Source organism: Panulirus ornatus, chromosome 29, assembly GCF_036320965.1.
Source record: "Panulirus ornatus isolate Po-2019 chromosome 29, ASM3632096v1, whole genome shotgun sequence".
Lineage (NCBI taxonomy): Eukaryota > Metazoa > Arthropoda > Malacostraca > Decapoda > Palinuridae > Panulirus > Panulirus ornatus.
The window spans coordinates 8,719,458-8,736,848 of NC_092252.1; the positions used below are offsets into that span (position 1 = coordinate 8,719,458).

Genomic DNA, 17,391 nt, shown 5'->3' on the forward strand with positions numbered 1-17,391 from the left:
AGTGTGTTAGCGGTTTTGATGCACGAGACCGGGTTATAGTGATGGGTGATTTGAATGCAAAGGTGAGTAATGTGGCAGTTGAGGGAATAATTGGTATGCATGGGGTGTTCAGTGTTGTAAATGGAAATGGTGAAGAGCTTGTAGATTTATGTGCTGAAAAAGGACTGATGATTGGGAATACCTGGTTTAAAAAGCGAGATATACATAAGTATACTTATGTAAGTAGGAGAGATGGCCAGAGAGCGTTATTGGATTACGTGTTAATTGACAGGCGTGCGAAAGAGAGACTTTTGGATGTTAATGTGCTGAGAGGTGCAACTGGAGGGATGTCTGATCATTATCTTGTGGAGGCTAAGGTGAAGATTAGTATGGGTTTTCAGAAAAGAGGAGTGAATGTTGGGGTGAAGAAGGTGGTGAGAGTGAGTGAGCTTGGGAAGGAGACCTGTGTGGGGAAGTACCAGGAGAGACTGTGTACAGAATGGAAAAAGGTGAGAACAATGGAAGTAAGGGGAGTGGGGGAGGAATGGGATGTATTTAGGGAATCAGTGATGGATTGCGCAAAAGATGCTTGTGGCATGAGAAGAGTGGGAGGTGGGCTGTTTAGAAAGGGTAGTGAGTGGTGGGATGAAGAAGTAAGAGTATTAGTGAAAGAGAAGAGAGAGGCATTTGGACGATTTTTGCAGGGAAAAAATGCAATTGAGTGGGAGAAGTATAAAAGAAAGAGACAGGAGGTCAAGAGAAAGGTGCAAGAGGTGAAAAAAAGGGCAAATGAGAGTTGGGGTGAGAGACTATCAGTAAATTTTAGGGAAAATAAAAAGATGTTCTGGAAGGAGGTAAATAGGGTGCGTAAGACAAGGGAGCAAATGGGAACTTCAGTGAAGGGCGTAAATGGGGAGGTGATAACAAGTAGCGGTGATGTGAGAAGGAGATGGAATGAGTATTTTGAAGGTTTGTTGAATGTGTCTGATGACAGAGTGGCAGATATAGGGTGTTTTGGTCGAGGTGGTGTGCAAAGTGAGAGGGTTAGGGAAAATGATTTGGTAAACAGAGAAGAGGTAGTAAAAGCTTTGCGGAAGATGAAAGCCGGCAAGGCAGCAGGTTTGGATGGTATTGCAGTGGAATTTATTAAGAAAGGGGGTGACTGTATTGTTGACTGGTTGGTAAGGTTATTTAATGTATGTATGACTCATGGTGAGGTGCCTGAGGATTGGCGGAATGCGTGCATAGTGCCATTGTACAAAGGCAAAGGGGATAAGAGTGAGTGCTCAAATTACAGAGGTATAAGTTTGTTGAGTATTCCTGGTAAATTATATGGGAGGGTATTGATTGAGAGGGTGAAGGCATGTACAGAGCATCAGATTGGGGAAGAGCAGTGCGGTTTCAGAAGTGGTAGAGGATGTGTGGATCAGGTGTTTGCTTTGAAGAATGTATGTGAGAAATACTTAGAAAAGCAAATGGATTTGTATGTAGCATTTATGGATCTGGAGAAGGCATATGATAGAGTTGATAGAGATGCTCTGTGGAAGGTATTAAGAATATATGGTGTGGGAGGCAAGTTGTTAGAAGCAGTGAAAAGTTTTTATCGAGGATGTAAGGCATGTGTACGTGTAGGAAGAGAGGAAAGTGATTGGTTCTCAGTGAATGTAGGTTTGCGGCAGGGGTGTGTGATGTCTCCATGGTTGTTTAATTTGTTTATGGATGGGGTTGTAAGGGAGGTAAATGCAAGAGTCCTGGAAAGAGGGGCAAGTATGAAGTCTGTTGGGGATGAGAGAGCTTGGGAAGTGAGTCAGTTGTTGTTCGCTGATGATACAGCGCTGGTGGCTGATTCATGTGAGAAACTGCAGAAGCTGGTGACTGAGTTTGGTAAAGTGTGTGGAAGAAGAAAGTTGAGAGTAAATGTGAATAAGAGCAAGGTTATTAGGTACAGTAGGGGTGAGGGTCAAGTCAATTGGGAGGTGAGTTTGAATGGAGAAAAACTGGAGGAAGTGAAGTGTTTTAGATATCTGGGAGTGGATCTGTCAGCGGATGGAACCATGGAAGCGGAAGTGGATCATAGGGTGGGGGAGGGGGCGAAAATTTTGGGAGCCTTGAAAAATGTGTGGAAGTCGAGAACACTATCTCGGAAAGCAAAAATGGGTATGTTTGAGGGAATAGTGGTTCCAACAATGTTGTATGGTTGCGAGGCGTGGGCTATGGATAGAGATGTGCGCAGGAGGATGGATGTGCTGGAAATGAGATGTTTGAGGACAATGTGTGGTGTGAGGTGGTTTGATCGAGTAAGTAACGTAAGGGTAAGAGAGATGTGTGGAAATAAAAAGAGCGTGGTTGAGAGAGCAGAAGAGGGTGTTTTGAAATGGTTTGGGCACATGGAGAGAATGAGTGAGGAGAGATTGACCAAGAGGATATATGTGTCGGAGGTGGAGGGAACGAGGAGAAGAGGGAGACCAAATTGGAGGTGGAAAGATGGAGTGAAAAAGATTTTGTGTGATCGGGGCCTGAACATGCAGGAGGGTGAAAGGAGGGCAAGAAATAGAGTGAATTGGAGTCATGTGGTATACAGGGGTTGACGTGCTGTCAGTGGATTGAAGCAAGGCATGTGAAGCGTCTGAAGTAAACCATGGAAAGCTGTGTAGGTATGTATATTTGCGTGTGTGGACGTGTGTATGTACATGTGTATGGGGGGGGGGGCATTTCTTTCGTCTGTTTCCTTGCGCTACCTCGCAAACGCGGGAGACAGCGACAAAGTATAAAAAAAAAAAAAAAAAAAAAAAAAAAAAAAAAAAAAAAAAAAAATATTCATTATGTGATATATAAAAAATCAAGAGTAATCATTTATGAAAATATGCATGTAACATATGTCTGATCAAATACAATGTCACAAATTTAGAATTACAATAAACACTTACCAGCATTAGTACAAATCTCAACAAACTCACTGTAATCATAATGTTGGTATAAAACATACTATATCAGGTATATAGCATTACAGAACAATAATTTTTTTCTCTATTCATGTAACTAAAAACAAGATAAAAAACAGCAACACAAATTTATAATTATCAAAACATTCAAATGTGGCTGAGTGAAGTGCCCCAATAGAAGGGCTCACCTGCTAATGTGCAAAAGTGGTAATGCTTTACAGAAGGAACTTATGTAAGAAAAGAGTAAGGTAAGTTGCTTACAATGTACAGTTGAAACATTTAAAGAACAAATGGAAGCTACAACAATTTTTGTGTGCAGTAATACTATTATGTTGACTGAATCAGAAAAGGAGCAAGATAAAAAAGTACATGTCTCTAGTGATGGTTGTGATAGGAAAACCTTCCTGTACCTCTTCCTGCCCTGGGGGTTTCCATCGATGGGATTTACATAGGGCTCATGAAGTCAACCACAATTAAACTCTTATTAATCTGACTACATCTTTCTCTATTTATCTATCAATCTACCCATCACCATCACTACATTCCCAGTTGGAAGAGTGGGCATTAATTACTAATTGTATAACTTACTGTGGGCTTCTTGCCGCATAGTGTGAAGGGCATGTGCTGGTGGTGATGGACATGGTTGCAAATGTCCTGGTAGCTCTAACAATCGAGCAATCTGGTGCAATTTTCTTTGTCTAGCTTTCATCCTCCCTTTCATTAGTCTGAAAATAAATTTCATAAGCAGTATTAAGTATTTCTTTCATATGTCTTCACTATTTCCTACATGAGCAAGATAATGGAATGAACAGATGACAGCTTTAGAGAGAGAAAAGAAAATCCTTACCTGGTCACTCCTTTTTCTGTTCCTTCTAATAGAAAGCAATAAAGGTGGGGAGGATTTCCAGTGCCCACTTATGCCCCACTTTCTGCTATCTATAAAACAAAAAAATACATGGGCAGCATTCTTTCCCCCCCTCCCCCCATCCCTTACCCATATCAATGAAACTGTCAGTTTTCATTATCCTCCATGCACAATCTTCACTGATGAAGACTATATTCATAACATATTTTCCACCAAAGAAAATAACCAACAAAGCAGGCCATGTTGTAACTTGTGACTGTCAATCCACCTTATGTAATAACAGTGGATAAACAAAAGTCTTCTTACTTTTTCCATGCCTGTACAACATTTCCTGCATCAGCAAGGTAGCACTAAGAATACATTAAGCCAGGCTACATTTGACCACATCTATTCCCTAGCTGTCATGTGCAATGTACTGAAAGCTTAGCCCTCTATCCACATCCAGGTCCCATAGACCTTCCCAGTTTTCTTTGGCAGCTTCCTATGACCCATTTCACTCTAGTGACAGCATGTTGCCCCCTGTATGCAACATTGTTCAACTTCATTCTATCCCCTACAAACTATTCATCCTTCCATGTGTTCAGGCTCCGACCACTCAAAATGTTTTTCCACTCTAACCTTCCATCTCCAATTTGGTCTCCCCCTTCTCCTATTAAGCAACAATTTATTCAAAATCTAAAGTTTCTGGCCAATTTGGTCTCCTCCTTCTCTTATTAAGCAACAATTTATTCAAGATTTAAAGTTTCTGGCTATGTTAAATGTCTCACTGAATTTTGGGAAAGTTATGGCAAAAAAACTAACATATTCCTATATCTACTAATACATCACATGTCTACATTATCCATGACAGCTAGAGAGTGGATGTGTGCATATGAGAGTTGTTTTCTCCTATTGCTACCCTACCAAGGTAGGAGAGGCAAATAGATAAAATAATCATAAAATACCTAATTCAAGAACTCCTGATATACAAGGAAGACGAAGGTATGTAGAGATCGTAGCATACTGTAAACAGAAGTATCAAAGTGATATAATGTGTAGCTCTAGTAATATCAACATTCTGATGTCAAGCTTATGCGATCACAGATGACATATTAAACAGTTAACCCATTACATGTATCTACTGAATACTCAACTTTTGCATTACTGTAATTCTAAGTATACATTACTCAACAGACATTTTAGGTTTAGGATACTGACTGTGAGATACTAATATACAGTCTTTTTAGAGTACATTTTTGTTTATGTAGATGATAACAGCCATATTTGCTGAATTTCATGAGGTTGAAAGGAGCTAGTAGACTAGAAAATCTGAAGAATGGAATCCTGCTGGAACCAAATGGCATGAAGGCATATGCACAAATGTTGACATTATCTCTTCATCTGTGCATGACTTCAGTATTCCTTTTCATGGGTTACTCAGTGGGATACTGTCAGCTGATGAGCCTGATTAAACATACAGGATATAATGTGATCAAGTCAGCTTTGCATGAAAAAATCAATTTTTTTCCTCATTAAAAACTGATAACTGTATGAGATAACAATAATTATTTTACCTATAACTACCCCTGGATCAATTCTATGAAATAGTCCTGGTATTACCCAGAACCTTTCAAGGGGCTCCAGTAGCCCAAAGCTACACTAAGTCTAGCAGCAGGAAAATGTAGAATCTTTTGGAGTACGAAGTTCCTTAACAAGACTGTACTCCCAATGACACAGCCTCATTACACGTGATTTTTCACTTGCAGCGTAAGCACAAGCAAGCAGAGCCAGTAACATGTTCAATATATCACATCATCACACACCAAACAAATGCTGGACAGCTTACAAACCTCTGTTTTGCAGCCATACACCGTATATGGTCATCAAATATGAATTTAGCAGACAAAAGAGGCGTGGTGGGTCTACCAGTAGCTCCTGAGGATGCAGATGGTCGGTGAATTGTTAGATGGAGTACTCGTGAATCATCCTTGTCTCCAGTCACTTCTAAATCCTAAAATATGAAAGAAGAATTTTTTTTTTTAACATATCTCAACATCTTATCAATGATTGTGTTGTCATTATCATTATTGCTAGAAATCAGTTAGGTAAAATTACAAGAACTTGCTTCCTATATTTTGCAATGGCATTTACTTCATCATAGTTAGTGGTAGATGAACGATATAAAATGAATGAAGACATAGTTACTACAGATAGCACATAAAATCTAAAAAGCTGTGTGATGGTAATGAATATTCAAGAGATGGGGCCCCAAGAGTATAAGACACCCCACCCATACAGTAAACAGGTAATTATCCACATGCACAGACTCAGAACATGCAGGGTGATGCAGTAGGGCAGGAGCCTGTGGACATTATAACAGAGGTACCCAGGAGATTGAATGGATCTGTGGATAGAAGAATCAGGAAAATTCATGTCTTGTTAGAAAAAAATGTTTGGATAAGGGTAGAGCAATGTATCAGAGCTTGTTAGCAAAAAGAAAGATCACAGAGAAAGCCAGAAACAGAGGTTGATGAATGAAAAGTAATGGACTTAGTGATTAGTAAACCAAGAGGTTGCCAAGCATAAATCTTCAATCATTTTCAGATTATATGAAGATCATACACCAGAATGGAATGATGAGGACTTCTTAGAAAGAACTGAGATATCTAGAAAGGACATTAATGCTAAAGAATCTTCAACCATACATAGCTCATATTTCACCATATGCATTTGACAAACCTTTCAAAATATTGTTCAAGACATCGCTGGAGAAAGGCACACAGCCAAGGAAGTGGAAAAGGCAAATGTCATACCTGTCTTTAAGAAAGGAAACCAGGAAGAGGAGTAGAACTACAAACCAATCTTCCTGATGAGCGTGGTCTGTAAGGTGCTGTAAAAAAAAAAATCAAATGGATGACTTTCTACAGAGGAGAAATTACCTTAGTGAGAAACAACATGGTTTCATGGAAAAGAAGTCAAATGAAATGAATCTCTAAGACATGTACAAGAAAATGTGCACAGTATTGGACAGAAGAGGAGGCTGGGTGGATTGTTTGTATTTGGAGTGCCAAAAAGCATCTGACACTACTGCACAGGTGGCTGATTTTAAAAACTGGATCATGCCAGGAATAAGGGGAAGACTCCTTCCGGGGATGTATGATAACATTAGAGTTGGGGAACAAACGATACATGTCAGATGAGCCTTCTAAAAACTAGTTAGGGCCACTAGTGGAGTTCTGCAGGTTCTACGACTGTTACTTTTCCTGACTTCTGTAAACCACTTGCCAATTGGTATGAACACCTATCTGAATAGGTTATGAGGGAAAGTTAAAAGGGTACCTTGACAAACTCCAAAGCTGGTCTAATCTATGGTTGATTAAGTTCTCTCTGAAAAAAGTAAAGCAATGAGGATGAGTCACAGTGAAACAAGGCCTTGATAAGAACATCATCCAGCATGAAATAAACTGCAGGAATCAGGGTATGAAAGAAAAATTTGGGAAAAGACACTGTCCCTAACCTGTTGCTAGACTCCCAACCAAGAAGAATACTTATGGACACCAAATGTTTGTAAGCATACATTCAAAATCATGGTCAAGTTCAGAATGAAGAAAATATTCAAGTGACTGTATATATCAAACATAAGGCCAAAACTTCCCATTTTAGAAAGTTAAGAAATGCTTCTAAAATGTTCGGTCACTGCACCTGAATAGAGACAAACAGCTAATACAAAAGGTCCAGAGTTGAGCAGCAAAGATGGTACTAGAATTAGAAACCTGGGTTACAGGGAAAAGCTAGAAGCCTTAAATTTGCTCAACATGGAAGACAGAAGAGTGAGGAGTGATCCGATTACAACCACAAGTTTTTAAAACAGGCTGATGACACACAGTGTGAACACTTCTTCAAAACATGAATGGAACACCACAACCACAAAACAAATTATGAAACAGAGCATGAAAAATGTAAAAAAGATGTGAAGTACTTTCATAGTATGAGTGAAGGATGAATGGAAAATTGAATCAAGACATGGTTAATGCAGATAGCAAACAAACATTTAAAAAGTTATATGATAGAGGAGAAAAGTCAAGAGATGAGGCCCCAATGAGAGTAAAACTCCCTCCCAGCATAGTACAAATAGGTGATAACAAACAGGTAATTGCATACACAAACACATGGTTCTTCTATGGGATGAGATGGGGCAACACAAGTAGAAAACTCTCTCTGTAACATAAATACAGCAATCATATGCAGTAATCACACACACACACACACACATCCATTATGATTTACCTCCAAATAATTCTCAAACTTCCAGTCTGATCATGAGTACTATCACTGCCAACTTTTATTTTCTCTCTCCAATTTATACAACAGACAACTACTACTACTACATATATAGGACAACACTAAGCTCCTTGTTATTTCTATTTTCTATTCATATTTAAATTCTAACACTTTAGAGAAATGTTACCACAAATTCATACAGCAAAACTCACCTGTAAAAATCCAACAAATTTTGCAACTCCCCAGCCTAACCTCTTCAAGTCTGGTTCTACAAGGATCAACTGGATAACATCAATAACTAAGAAGCGTTTCGTACGCTGTCCATCCCGAGGAATCACCACACAGGCTATCAGGTCACTGTTATCTGCAATAAAACACGCAATCAAATAATAAGTTACAGCATACGAAGATAAGCTTTCTGTCAATCATAAAATATGTCGTAAATAATGGACTCTAACGTGATTAGGTCCACTATGACACTACACTCTTCCCACTAATCAATTTTAATATAGCTTTGCTACAAGTGATTTCTTATCCAAGGGAAAATACCTTGTGTAAGATGAAGTAGAGCTAAGCAGCGGGGGTGGATGGGATTGTAACTGAATTTCTTAAAAAGGTTGATTGTGTTGTTGAATGGTTAGCTAGGATTCCTATGTGTATGACTCATGGTGAGCTACATGAGGATTGGCAGAATACCTGTACAGTGCTACTGTATAAAGGCAAGGCAGACAAAAGTGAATGTTCAAGCAACAGAGGTATTAGTTTCTTAAGTGCATCTTTGTAAGTAATATGAGAGAGTGGTGATTGAGAGGGAGGTGGCAAGCACAGTTTCAGAATGGGGAGGAATACTGTGGCTTCAGGAATGGTGGAGTATGTGTGGATCACGTGTTTGCTCTGAAGAACTTGAGTGAAAAATACTTAATGAGAGGGTCTTGTATGTATGGTTCTTGAGGACACAAAGGATAAGGTTGATAGAGATGCTGTGACCAGAGAGTGTTGCGAAGAAATGGTTAGATATAAAGCTACTAGAAGAATAGAAGAGTTTTTATAAAGACAGCAAGGCAAGCAAAGAAGTAAGATAAGAGGATGGTATGTGTCTCCATGTGAGGATAGCTCTGAGCCATGGGTGTGTGATGTCATCATGGCCATTTAATATGTTCATTGATGGGGTGGTGAGGCAAGTAAATGCAATGGTATTGGAGAGAGGAGTTGGTATTGCACTGGGGATGTGGGGACTTAGGAGGTTAATTTGCTGTTTGCTGATGACTTGGCGCTGGTGGCAGATTCGAGCGAGATTTGTCTGTGTTTAGGAGAAAAGGTGAAAGGAGAAAGTTGAGAGTGAATGTGAATAAAAGCTAAATCATTAGGTTAAGCAGTGAACAAAGACAGGTTATTTGGAGTGGAAGTTTAAATGGAGAAAACTTGGAGGAAGTGGAGTGATTTAGATACCTGAGGGTAGACGTGGCAGCAGATGGAACTATGAGAATTGAAGTGAACCACAGGGTGGGTGAGGGGAATAAGGTTCTGAGTGCAGAAAGGATTGTGTAAATAGAGAGCCCACTGACTTAAATTTAATGGCAAAGTCTGATTATGAGTACTTTCACTACTAACTTTTACTTTCTCTCTGTCCAATCTGTATAATAAACAACTATTACTACACACAAAAAACTACACTAGCTTCCTATCATTTCTAATGTCAATTCATAATTTAAAGTCTAACATCTTAAGAGGCATGTTACCATACATTCATACTGTAAAACTCATCTACAACTCCCTAGCCTAATGTCTTCATACAGGGGTCCCATCAGTACTGTATGGATGTGTGGAATGGGACTTACACAGGAACATAAAGAAGAGTGTGAATGTGTTGGAAATGAAATTTTTGAAGACAATAAGTGGTATAAAATGAGTAGATAAAAAATTCATGAAATATCTTATCATAATGTAACCCCTATCCACTGTTTCAGTTTCATAACTTTCTGAAAATGTTATCTTCGTCATCTGTAGTCAGGTACCTTCCTAAACTTTTGTTACTGTTAGAAGCTCACACTTCCTTAATTCTTTAAAGTCTCTTTATATGGAAGTAATTGCATCAGAGTCAAGTTCGACTGTCCAAATCACATATGTTCAAGTTATATATTTCAGTGTAAATAGAGAGTATTATGCCTAGAATGGCTGCACTAATCACATTCATATGCACTTCAGCCCTAACATGTTCTTTCAAGTGAAAAACAAAGAGAGTAATTTCCTACCAAGAGCATATCTTTCTGGCAGTACATTTGTTGGTGTCATATCCTTTTAATATCCCATATGTTACTATTCCTCCATTATAATCTTTTAACTTTTGGAAAGCTCTTTATGTCCGCACAATAATTCTGCAGATCTAACCTTGAGAATGTTGTTGGTGCAGGCATGGATGACAAATATACAGCATTTTTGGCTAAGTTTCTTATAAATATTTTCAAGTATGTTTTGTTCTTTAGTTCTAGGATAATTCTGATTCTCTTTAATCTATCTTTTGCAGAATTACATGTTGGTGTCTATCCATGGAATCACTTGTAGTAAATATATCAGGCTTATCTATAGCCCAATCTCTCAGTGTCTTAAAGAGATTAAAAGTCTCGACAATGTTTCTTGCTTGAAAAACTTTACACTTAATCCAATACGTGAACACCCAAAAAATTTCTTCTCTCATTGCATTTCAAATTCTTTTCAATCTCATGTCAAGAGTGATACTGTAATCTTATATCATGTCCCTCTCCATTTCACAAGCATTTGTTGCTTATGATGTCTCACCAGTCGCAGTCAATTTCCTTACTGTGGCACACTTCACTGATATGAAGAGTCAAAAAAGCTACCTAATTTCTTTTGCCCTTTCATATATCTATGAGGGGTGTTGCCAGACTGTGTGCTTGATATTACACCGAGAGATTGCATCTTTGGCAATATAGTCTCGTTAAAGAACACCTCACTCCAAATGAGTCAAAAATTTCTCTACAACTGGAAGTTGCAGGAACCTTTAGAAAGGTCCTTGGTAACACAAGGATTTTTTCACAGAAAACTGTCATGGGGTAATTATAAATACATATATCTATGAGGAAGACTAAATCTAAATCACCTTAGGACTGCAAAAAATCCTTAAAATAGAAGCATATCATAAAGACACCAAAAGAAGCAAAAATTAGAGTAATTCTTTTTCATTTAAACTCAAACAAAACTAAACAAACTAAACAATGTGGGCTGAGGCAAACTACTGACATCATCTCCATACATTTATTACTACTTAATTTGTCCCTTTTTCCTTTCAAATGAATACTTTATACCATTAATTATTCAAAACCTTTGCTTCAATGAATTTCAGTAGCACTTTTTGATAAATATGTATACACTAACAGACCAAACATTTCAATATGCTTGGGCAAGCTTTTTATACTGAAGCACTTCTCATAAAAAAAGCAGCCCACTTACTGAGATCAAGAACATCTGCAACTTGGACACAGGCAGCAGGGTTTGTGAGGGGCAAGTGCGTATCTGGCTCATCACGAACAGCTAAACTGATCTCTCGTACCAAAAAGAACACTCGCATGGCACGCCTTGCACGTTCAACCTTAAATAAAAGAACTTTGTTTCAATTTTCTTTTTCATCATAAAGCTACAGACTCTGGTATTTCTAAACATACCTATGCTTATGTTGCTTACTTCCTTTTTATCTTAATCTTGAACAATATAATTTGAATTTAGCACAAAATAACTTGTCTTGATATATAATATTTTCTGCTTTCAGGACATGCTTTAGCATTAAGAAATCTTTCCTACATCTTCTGACAATGAACAACCTCTATATTTCAAGTGCTGAAAATCCAACAACAATTAAATCTGCAAAAGAATTCTACATGTTGGTTATGTAATCAAATATATGAAATAGCACTTACACAAAGATATAAGAATGTAAAATAATGTAAACAGTCATTCTGCAAAAGTACATGATAAGGAAAGCAGACAGTGGGAATGAGGCTTCAAAAAAAGGCCAAAGATAGAAGTAAAGATCTATAAAAGCAATTAGATTAATGCAGTTTCTGTATATTGCACAGTTCGAAGATGTGCCAACAATCAAATATAATGTGAGGGTAGCTACAGAGGACATGCACCACACTGAAGAACATTTCTCCTACATAAATGCTTCATGAACAACCAAAACAAGTCTTTATCAAAATCATGTCAGTGATATAAAATACTGGCACTTTTGCTCTACCTCTCCGCAGGGTAACCTCTTATTGAAGTCTATCCCTGTAAGTGGTGTGCCTGCAGGCGGCAGTAACACAGAGGCATCCTGAAGAAGGAACTCCACATTCAAGGGTTTCCGGTGCATCTCATGCCACTCATCTTCAAACATGTCCAAGAATATCTCCTCACTCTGGATAAAATTACATCAGATTTAAATATATATTTGTATCAAGGCTATCATGATACTCTGTCAAATGCAATTTTTCTAAATCCAACTTCCCTGACTATGAGATAAACTAAATCTTACCACAAGTCACCATTACTTGAATAAGAAATGCAGTGATAAAAGGAAAATATGTGAAAACTCCTAGGAGAAAATTGTCAAAAACACTAATTCCACATTCTACAGAAATTCATAAATACATATGTTTCTTATCTCAGAAACATATTTCTTAAATTACAGTGGAAACTATTAACCAACACATAAAGAATACAACAGTAAATATCAGTAAACATTGGTTCAAATATCTCACCCTGCAAGTAAATATTATGTACATTAGTTGGTCCTAAAACTGAGACTGATGGATATAATGGTGGAAAGAAGTAGAGAAATATATAAACTGTGTTATACAGTGGAAGGTATAAAAAACTAATCTGGTTTAAGAGCAGGCAAAAGACTGAATGGATGGAGTGAAAGTATCACTGTATAAGGTTAATGCTTCAAAAAATATAAGCACGTCGACCCCAGTATACCACATTGTTCCAATTCACTCTATTCCTTACACACCTCTCACCATCCTGTATGTTCAAGCCCAGATCACTCAAAATCTTTTTCACTCCATCCTTCCACCTCCAATTTGGTCTCCCGCTTCTTCTTCTTCTTCCCTTTACCTCTGACACATATATCTCCTTTGTCAATCTTTCCTCAATCATTCTCTCCATATGTCCAAATCATTTCAACACATCCTCTTCTGCTCTCTCAACCAAACTCTTTTTATTTACACACATCTCTCTTACCCTTTTCATTACTTACTCGATCAAACCACCTCACACCACATATTGTCCTCAAACATTTCATTTCCAACACATCCATCCTCCTCTGTACAACCCTATCTATAGCCCATGCCTTGCAACCATGTAACATTGTTGCAACTACTATACCTTCAAACATACCCATTTTTGCTCTCCAAGACAACGTTCTCTCCTTCCACACATTCTTCATCGCTTCCAGAACCTTCACCCCCTCCCTAACCCTGTGACTCACTTCCACTTCCATGGTTCTAGTCGCTGCTAAGTCCACTCCCAGATATCTAAAATACTTCACTTCCTCCAATTTTTCTCCATTCAAACTTACATCCCAATTAACTTGTCCCTCAACCCTACTGAACCTGATAACCTTGCTCTTATTTACTCTCAACTTTCTCCTTTCGCACACTTTTCCAAACTCAGTCACCACCCTCTGCAATTTTTTTACCTGGATCATCCACTACAGCAGTCATCAGCAAACAACAACTGACTCACTTCTCAGTCCCTCTCATCCACAACAGACCGCATACTTGCCCCTCTCTTTAAAAAGAAGAGAAAATGTTGGGGAGAATAGAAAGGTGAGATTAAGGGAGTTTGGAAAGGAGATTTGTGTGAGGAAGTACCAGGCGAGATTGAGTGTAGAATGGCAAAAGGTGAGAGTAAATATACATTTTTCACTATATATATGTTCACTATTTCCTGCATGATTAAGGTAGCGTCAAGAACAGATAAGAATCAAAATCAAGATGGATGGTGAAGATTCTACGTAAATCACCAAAATTCAAAGCAAAAGGTAAATACAATAAAAATTAATGCAGAAATCTTTCTCTCTAATAAACTTACTTTGTAAAAGTTTCTAAGCATAAGCGTAGCCTCTTCCCGGGCACCTTCTAGTGCTGCCAAATGGTGATCTCGGAGACAGCTGGTGTTTTTTCTGCGACTGCTGGATCCTACACCAATCAGCTGCTTTAACACCAAGATAGCCATCTCCAGTGTGGCAACCCGGACACGTGAATCTGTAGATAGTTTTTCACATACATGTCTCATCTCTTACATCATTCAATTCATTCACGTTATTCTACAATACTTCCTCATCTATCAATTACACTCATTTTCAAGCTTCTGCAAATTTCCTGCTTCATTATCCATTTACGTGACCTAATCCAATATTCAACAACCATGCCTTCCTAGACACATTAGGTAGCAACTGATGAAATTATTATTCTCACACACTTTAGCAAAACAGTCAAACACTTCAGACAAAATGTAACATCCAGATTGCATCAGGGTACAGTAAAAAAAAAAAGGTATCAATACCCATGGATTCATTGGAATCTGAAATAAGCAAATGTTACCCCAGTTGTTTCAGCTACATTAATAATTGTAATTAGCAGTGGCATATCTTACTGATAAATAAAAAAATCCCTTCATTATGTCATATTCTTTGACTTAAATTTTTGAAATCATATATAAAAATCATTTGCTTAATGCAATATGACTAGTGTAATTCACTACTCAGATGTTACTCATCTGAAGAAGTATTTCCACCACACTAATAGTATGAACTTTAGAACACTAAAGAGGTAAATCTTCATTGACTAAATATTATTTGGTTATAAAAGAAAATTATATGAGCAAAAGAATTAAATATCACAAAAAATTACACAATTTTGCTCTGGAAAATATTTGATCAGGTACACAAAAATTAGTTACTTTCAGGCATTATTTTGCTCATGAGGTAATCATCAACCCAGTGCATGATAGCTTTACTTTCATTACAAGATTTGGGGGATGGATGGCCAAACATGTTCAAAATATATGAATCCAAATATGATATGCATAAGTGAATCAGGGTTGAAGATGTATAAGGCTGTTGCAGTCAATCCATTTGTTATGTATATTTTGCTAACACAAGAAAGTTTTCAATATAACAGGTAACAGATAGGTATATAAATATATCTAGCAAATCCACGTAGGAATGTTTCTTTAACCCTCCAACAGAACTGCTAATTAACAAACATATCAAAATGTGATGAAAATCAAGAAAATACAGTATATCTAATCTTTGTCCTGGGTTTCAAAATGTAAAACATGGCAAGTTTAGAGATACTTTTTTTTTTACCATACATACAGAAGTACTTCACAGCTTCACCTTCTGATCTTCAAGCATGAATTGCATCCTATCAAAAAATTATATAACTAAGCATAATGTTGGAAAGTAATATACTGAATACAAGTATAGATTACAGTGTACATACATATGTGTAATTCAGCATGATGCTCAGGTCAGAATTAAGGATCTTACACAAAAGATGTGATCTGACAAAGAATGTTGTCAGAAAGTAATAATATAAAGAATACAAGTACACATATGCAATGTACAATCAGCAAAGAAAAAATGTGCTACCCTTGAGTTCAATAGCATTCAAAGCAAGCCCTGCAAGTCCTGGTGTTTTGTTATGGCTGGTATTCTTAATAATTTTTTTATATTTCTTTTTTTTTTTTTCCGGTCTCCCGCGTTTGCGAGGTAGCACAAGGAAACAGACGAAAAGAAATGGCCCAACCCACCCCCATACACATGTATATACATACGTCCACACATGCAAATATACATACCTACACAGCTTTCCATGGTTTACCCCAGACGCTTCACATGCCCTGATTCAATCCACTGAAAGCACGTCAACCCCGGTATACCACATCGATCCAATTCACTCTATTCCTTGCCCTCCTTTCAAACTCCTGCATGTTCAGGCCCCGATCACACAAAATCTTTTTCACTCCATCTTTCCACCTCCAATTTGGTCTCCCACTTCTCCTTGTTCCCTCCATCTCCGACACATATATCCTCTTGGTCAATCTTTCCTCACTCATTCTCTCCATGTGCCCAAACCAATTCAAAACACCCTCTTCTGCTCTCTCAACCACGCTCTTTTTATTTCCACACATCTCTCTTACCCTTACGTTACTCACTCGATCAAACCACCTCACACCACACATTGCCCTCAAACATCTCATTTCCAGCACATCCATCCTCCTGCGCACAACTCTATCCACAGCCCACGCCTCGCAACCATACAACATTGTTGGAACCACTATTCCTTCAAACATACCCATTTTTGCTTTCCGAGATAATGTTCTCGACTTCCACACATTCTTCAAGGCTCCCAGGATTTTCGCCCCCTCCCCCACCCTATGATCCACTTCCGCTTCCATGGTTCCATCCACTGCCAGATCCACTCCCAGATATCTACAACACTTTACTTCCTCCAGTTTTGCTCCATTCAAACTTACCTCCCAAATGACTTGACCCTCAACCCTACTGTACCTAATAACCTTGCTCTTATTCACATTTACTCTTAACTTTCTTCTTTCACACACTTTACCAAACTCTTATAATTTGTAAAATGTCTCAACATATTTTTTGACTTACATCTCTGATATAACATCAAAAAAATATTTGTTTACTGATATAAGCATTATTCATGACATTATTTTGTGTGTGTATATATATGTATACGTTGAGATGTATAGGTATGATTATTTGCGTGTGTGGACGTGTTTGTATATACATGTGTATGTGGGTGGGTTGGGCCATTCTTTCGTCTGTTTCCTTGTGTTACCTCGCTAACGCGGGAGACAGTGACAAAGCAAAATAAAATAAGAACAAATTTTGCGATACATCTTAAATAGGACTGCATTTTAGAAAGACAAAGGGGTGAGTTGCAATTTGCCAATATTTTATTGTCATAAAGGAAAATAAGAAAATTGAAGCACTGACTAACATTGTTAGAAAATCTATTATTTTGTTAGTAAGTATATTTTACAAGGAAACAAGAAAGTTTTCAATTAAAGACAAAAGACAATAGAAATATACAAGTATCCGGTAATACCATTCAGGGAAATTCCTTCACCCATCAAATGTTTCCTATATTTCTAGTGTTAAAAAGAAAGAAAAAATACCAGGCTACCAATAATGATAACTCCCACGAAAATGCATCAAAATTCTTCATCCTGCATTCAAAATGTATGGCACGGCAAGTGTAGCAATCCTTCACGTTGTCGACTATCCATACAGATGTGCAGTTTAGCCTG

The 17,391-nt window shown here is 37.8% G+C and overlaps 1 protein-coding gene across 7 annotated transcripts in view; it reads right to left on the minus strand.

The window, feature by feature from the left end:
* Positions 1-17,391, minus strand: part of ema (C-type lectin domain containing ema) — a 69,760-nt gene that overhangs the window by 21,040 nt on the left and 31,329 nt on the right. For all 7 annotated transcript variants that reach the window (XR_011714758.1, XM_071679135.1, XM_071679134.1 and 4 more), the window contains exons 12-17: positions 14,140-14,312; positions 12,299-12,460; positions 11,515-11,653; positions 8,259-8,410; positions 5,616-5,776; positions 3,510-3,646 (exon numbers count right to left, since the gene is read on the minus strand). Coding sequence is in view for 6 of the 7 variants with exons in the window: in XM_071679135.1 (XP_071535236.1) it covers positions 3,510-3,646; positions 5,616-5,776; positions 8,259-8,410; positions 11,515-11,653; positions 12,299-12,460; positions 14,140-14,312 (924 nt within the window). In the remaining variant the exon portion in view is untranslated. The remainder of the gene's footprint in view (positions 1-3,509; positions 3,647-5,615; positions 5,777-8,258; positions 8,411-11,514; positions 11,654-12,298; positions 12,461-14,139; positions 14,313-17,391) is intronic.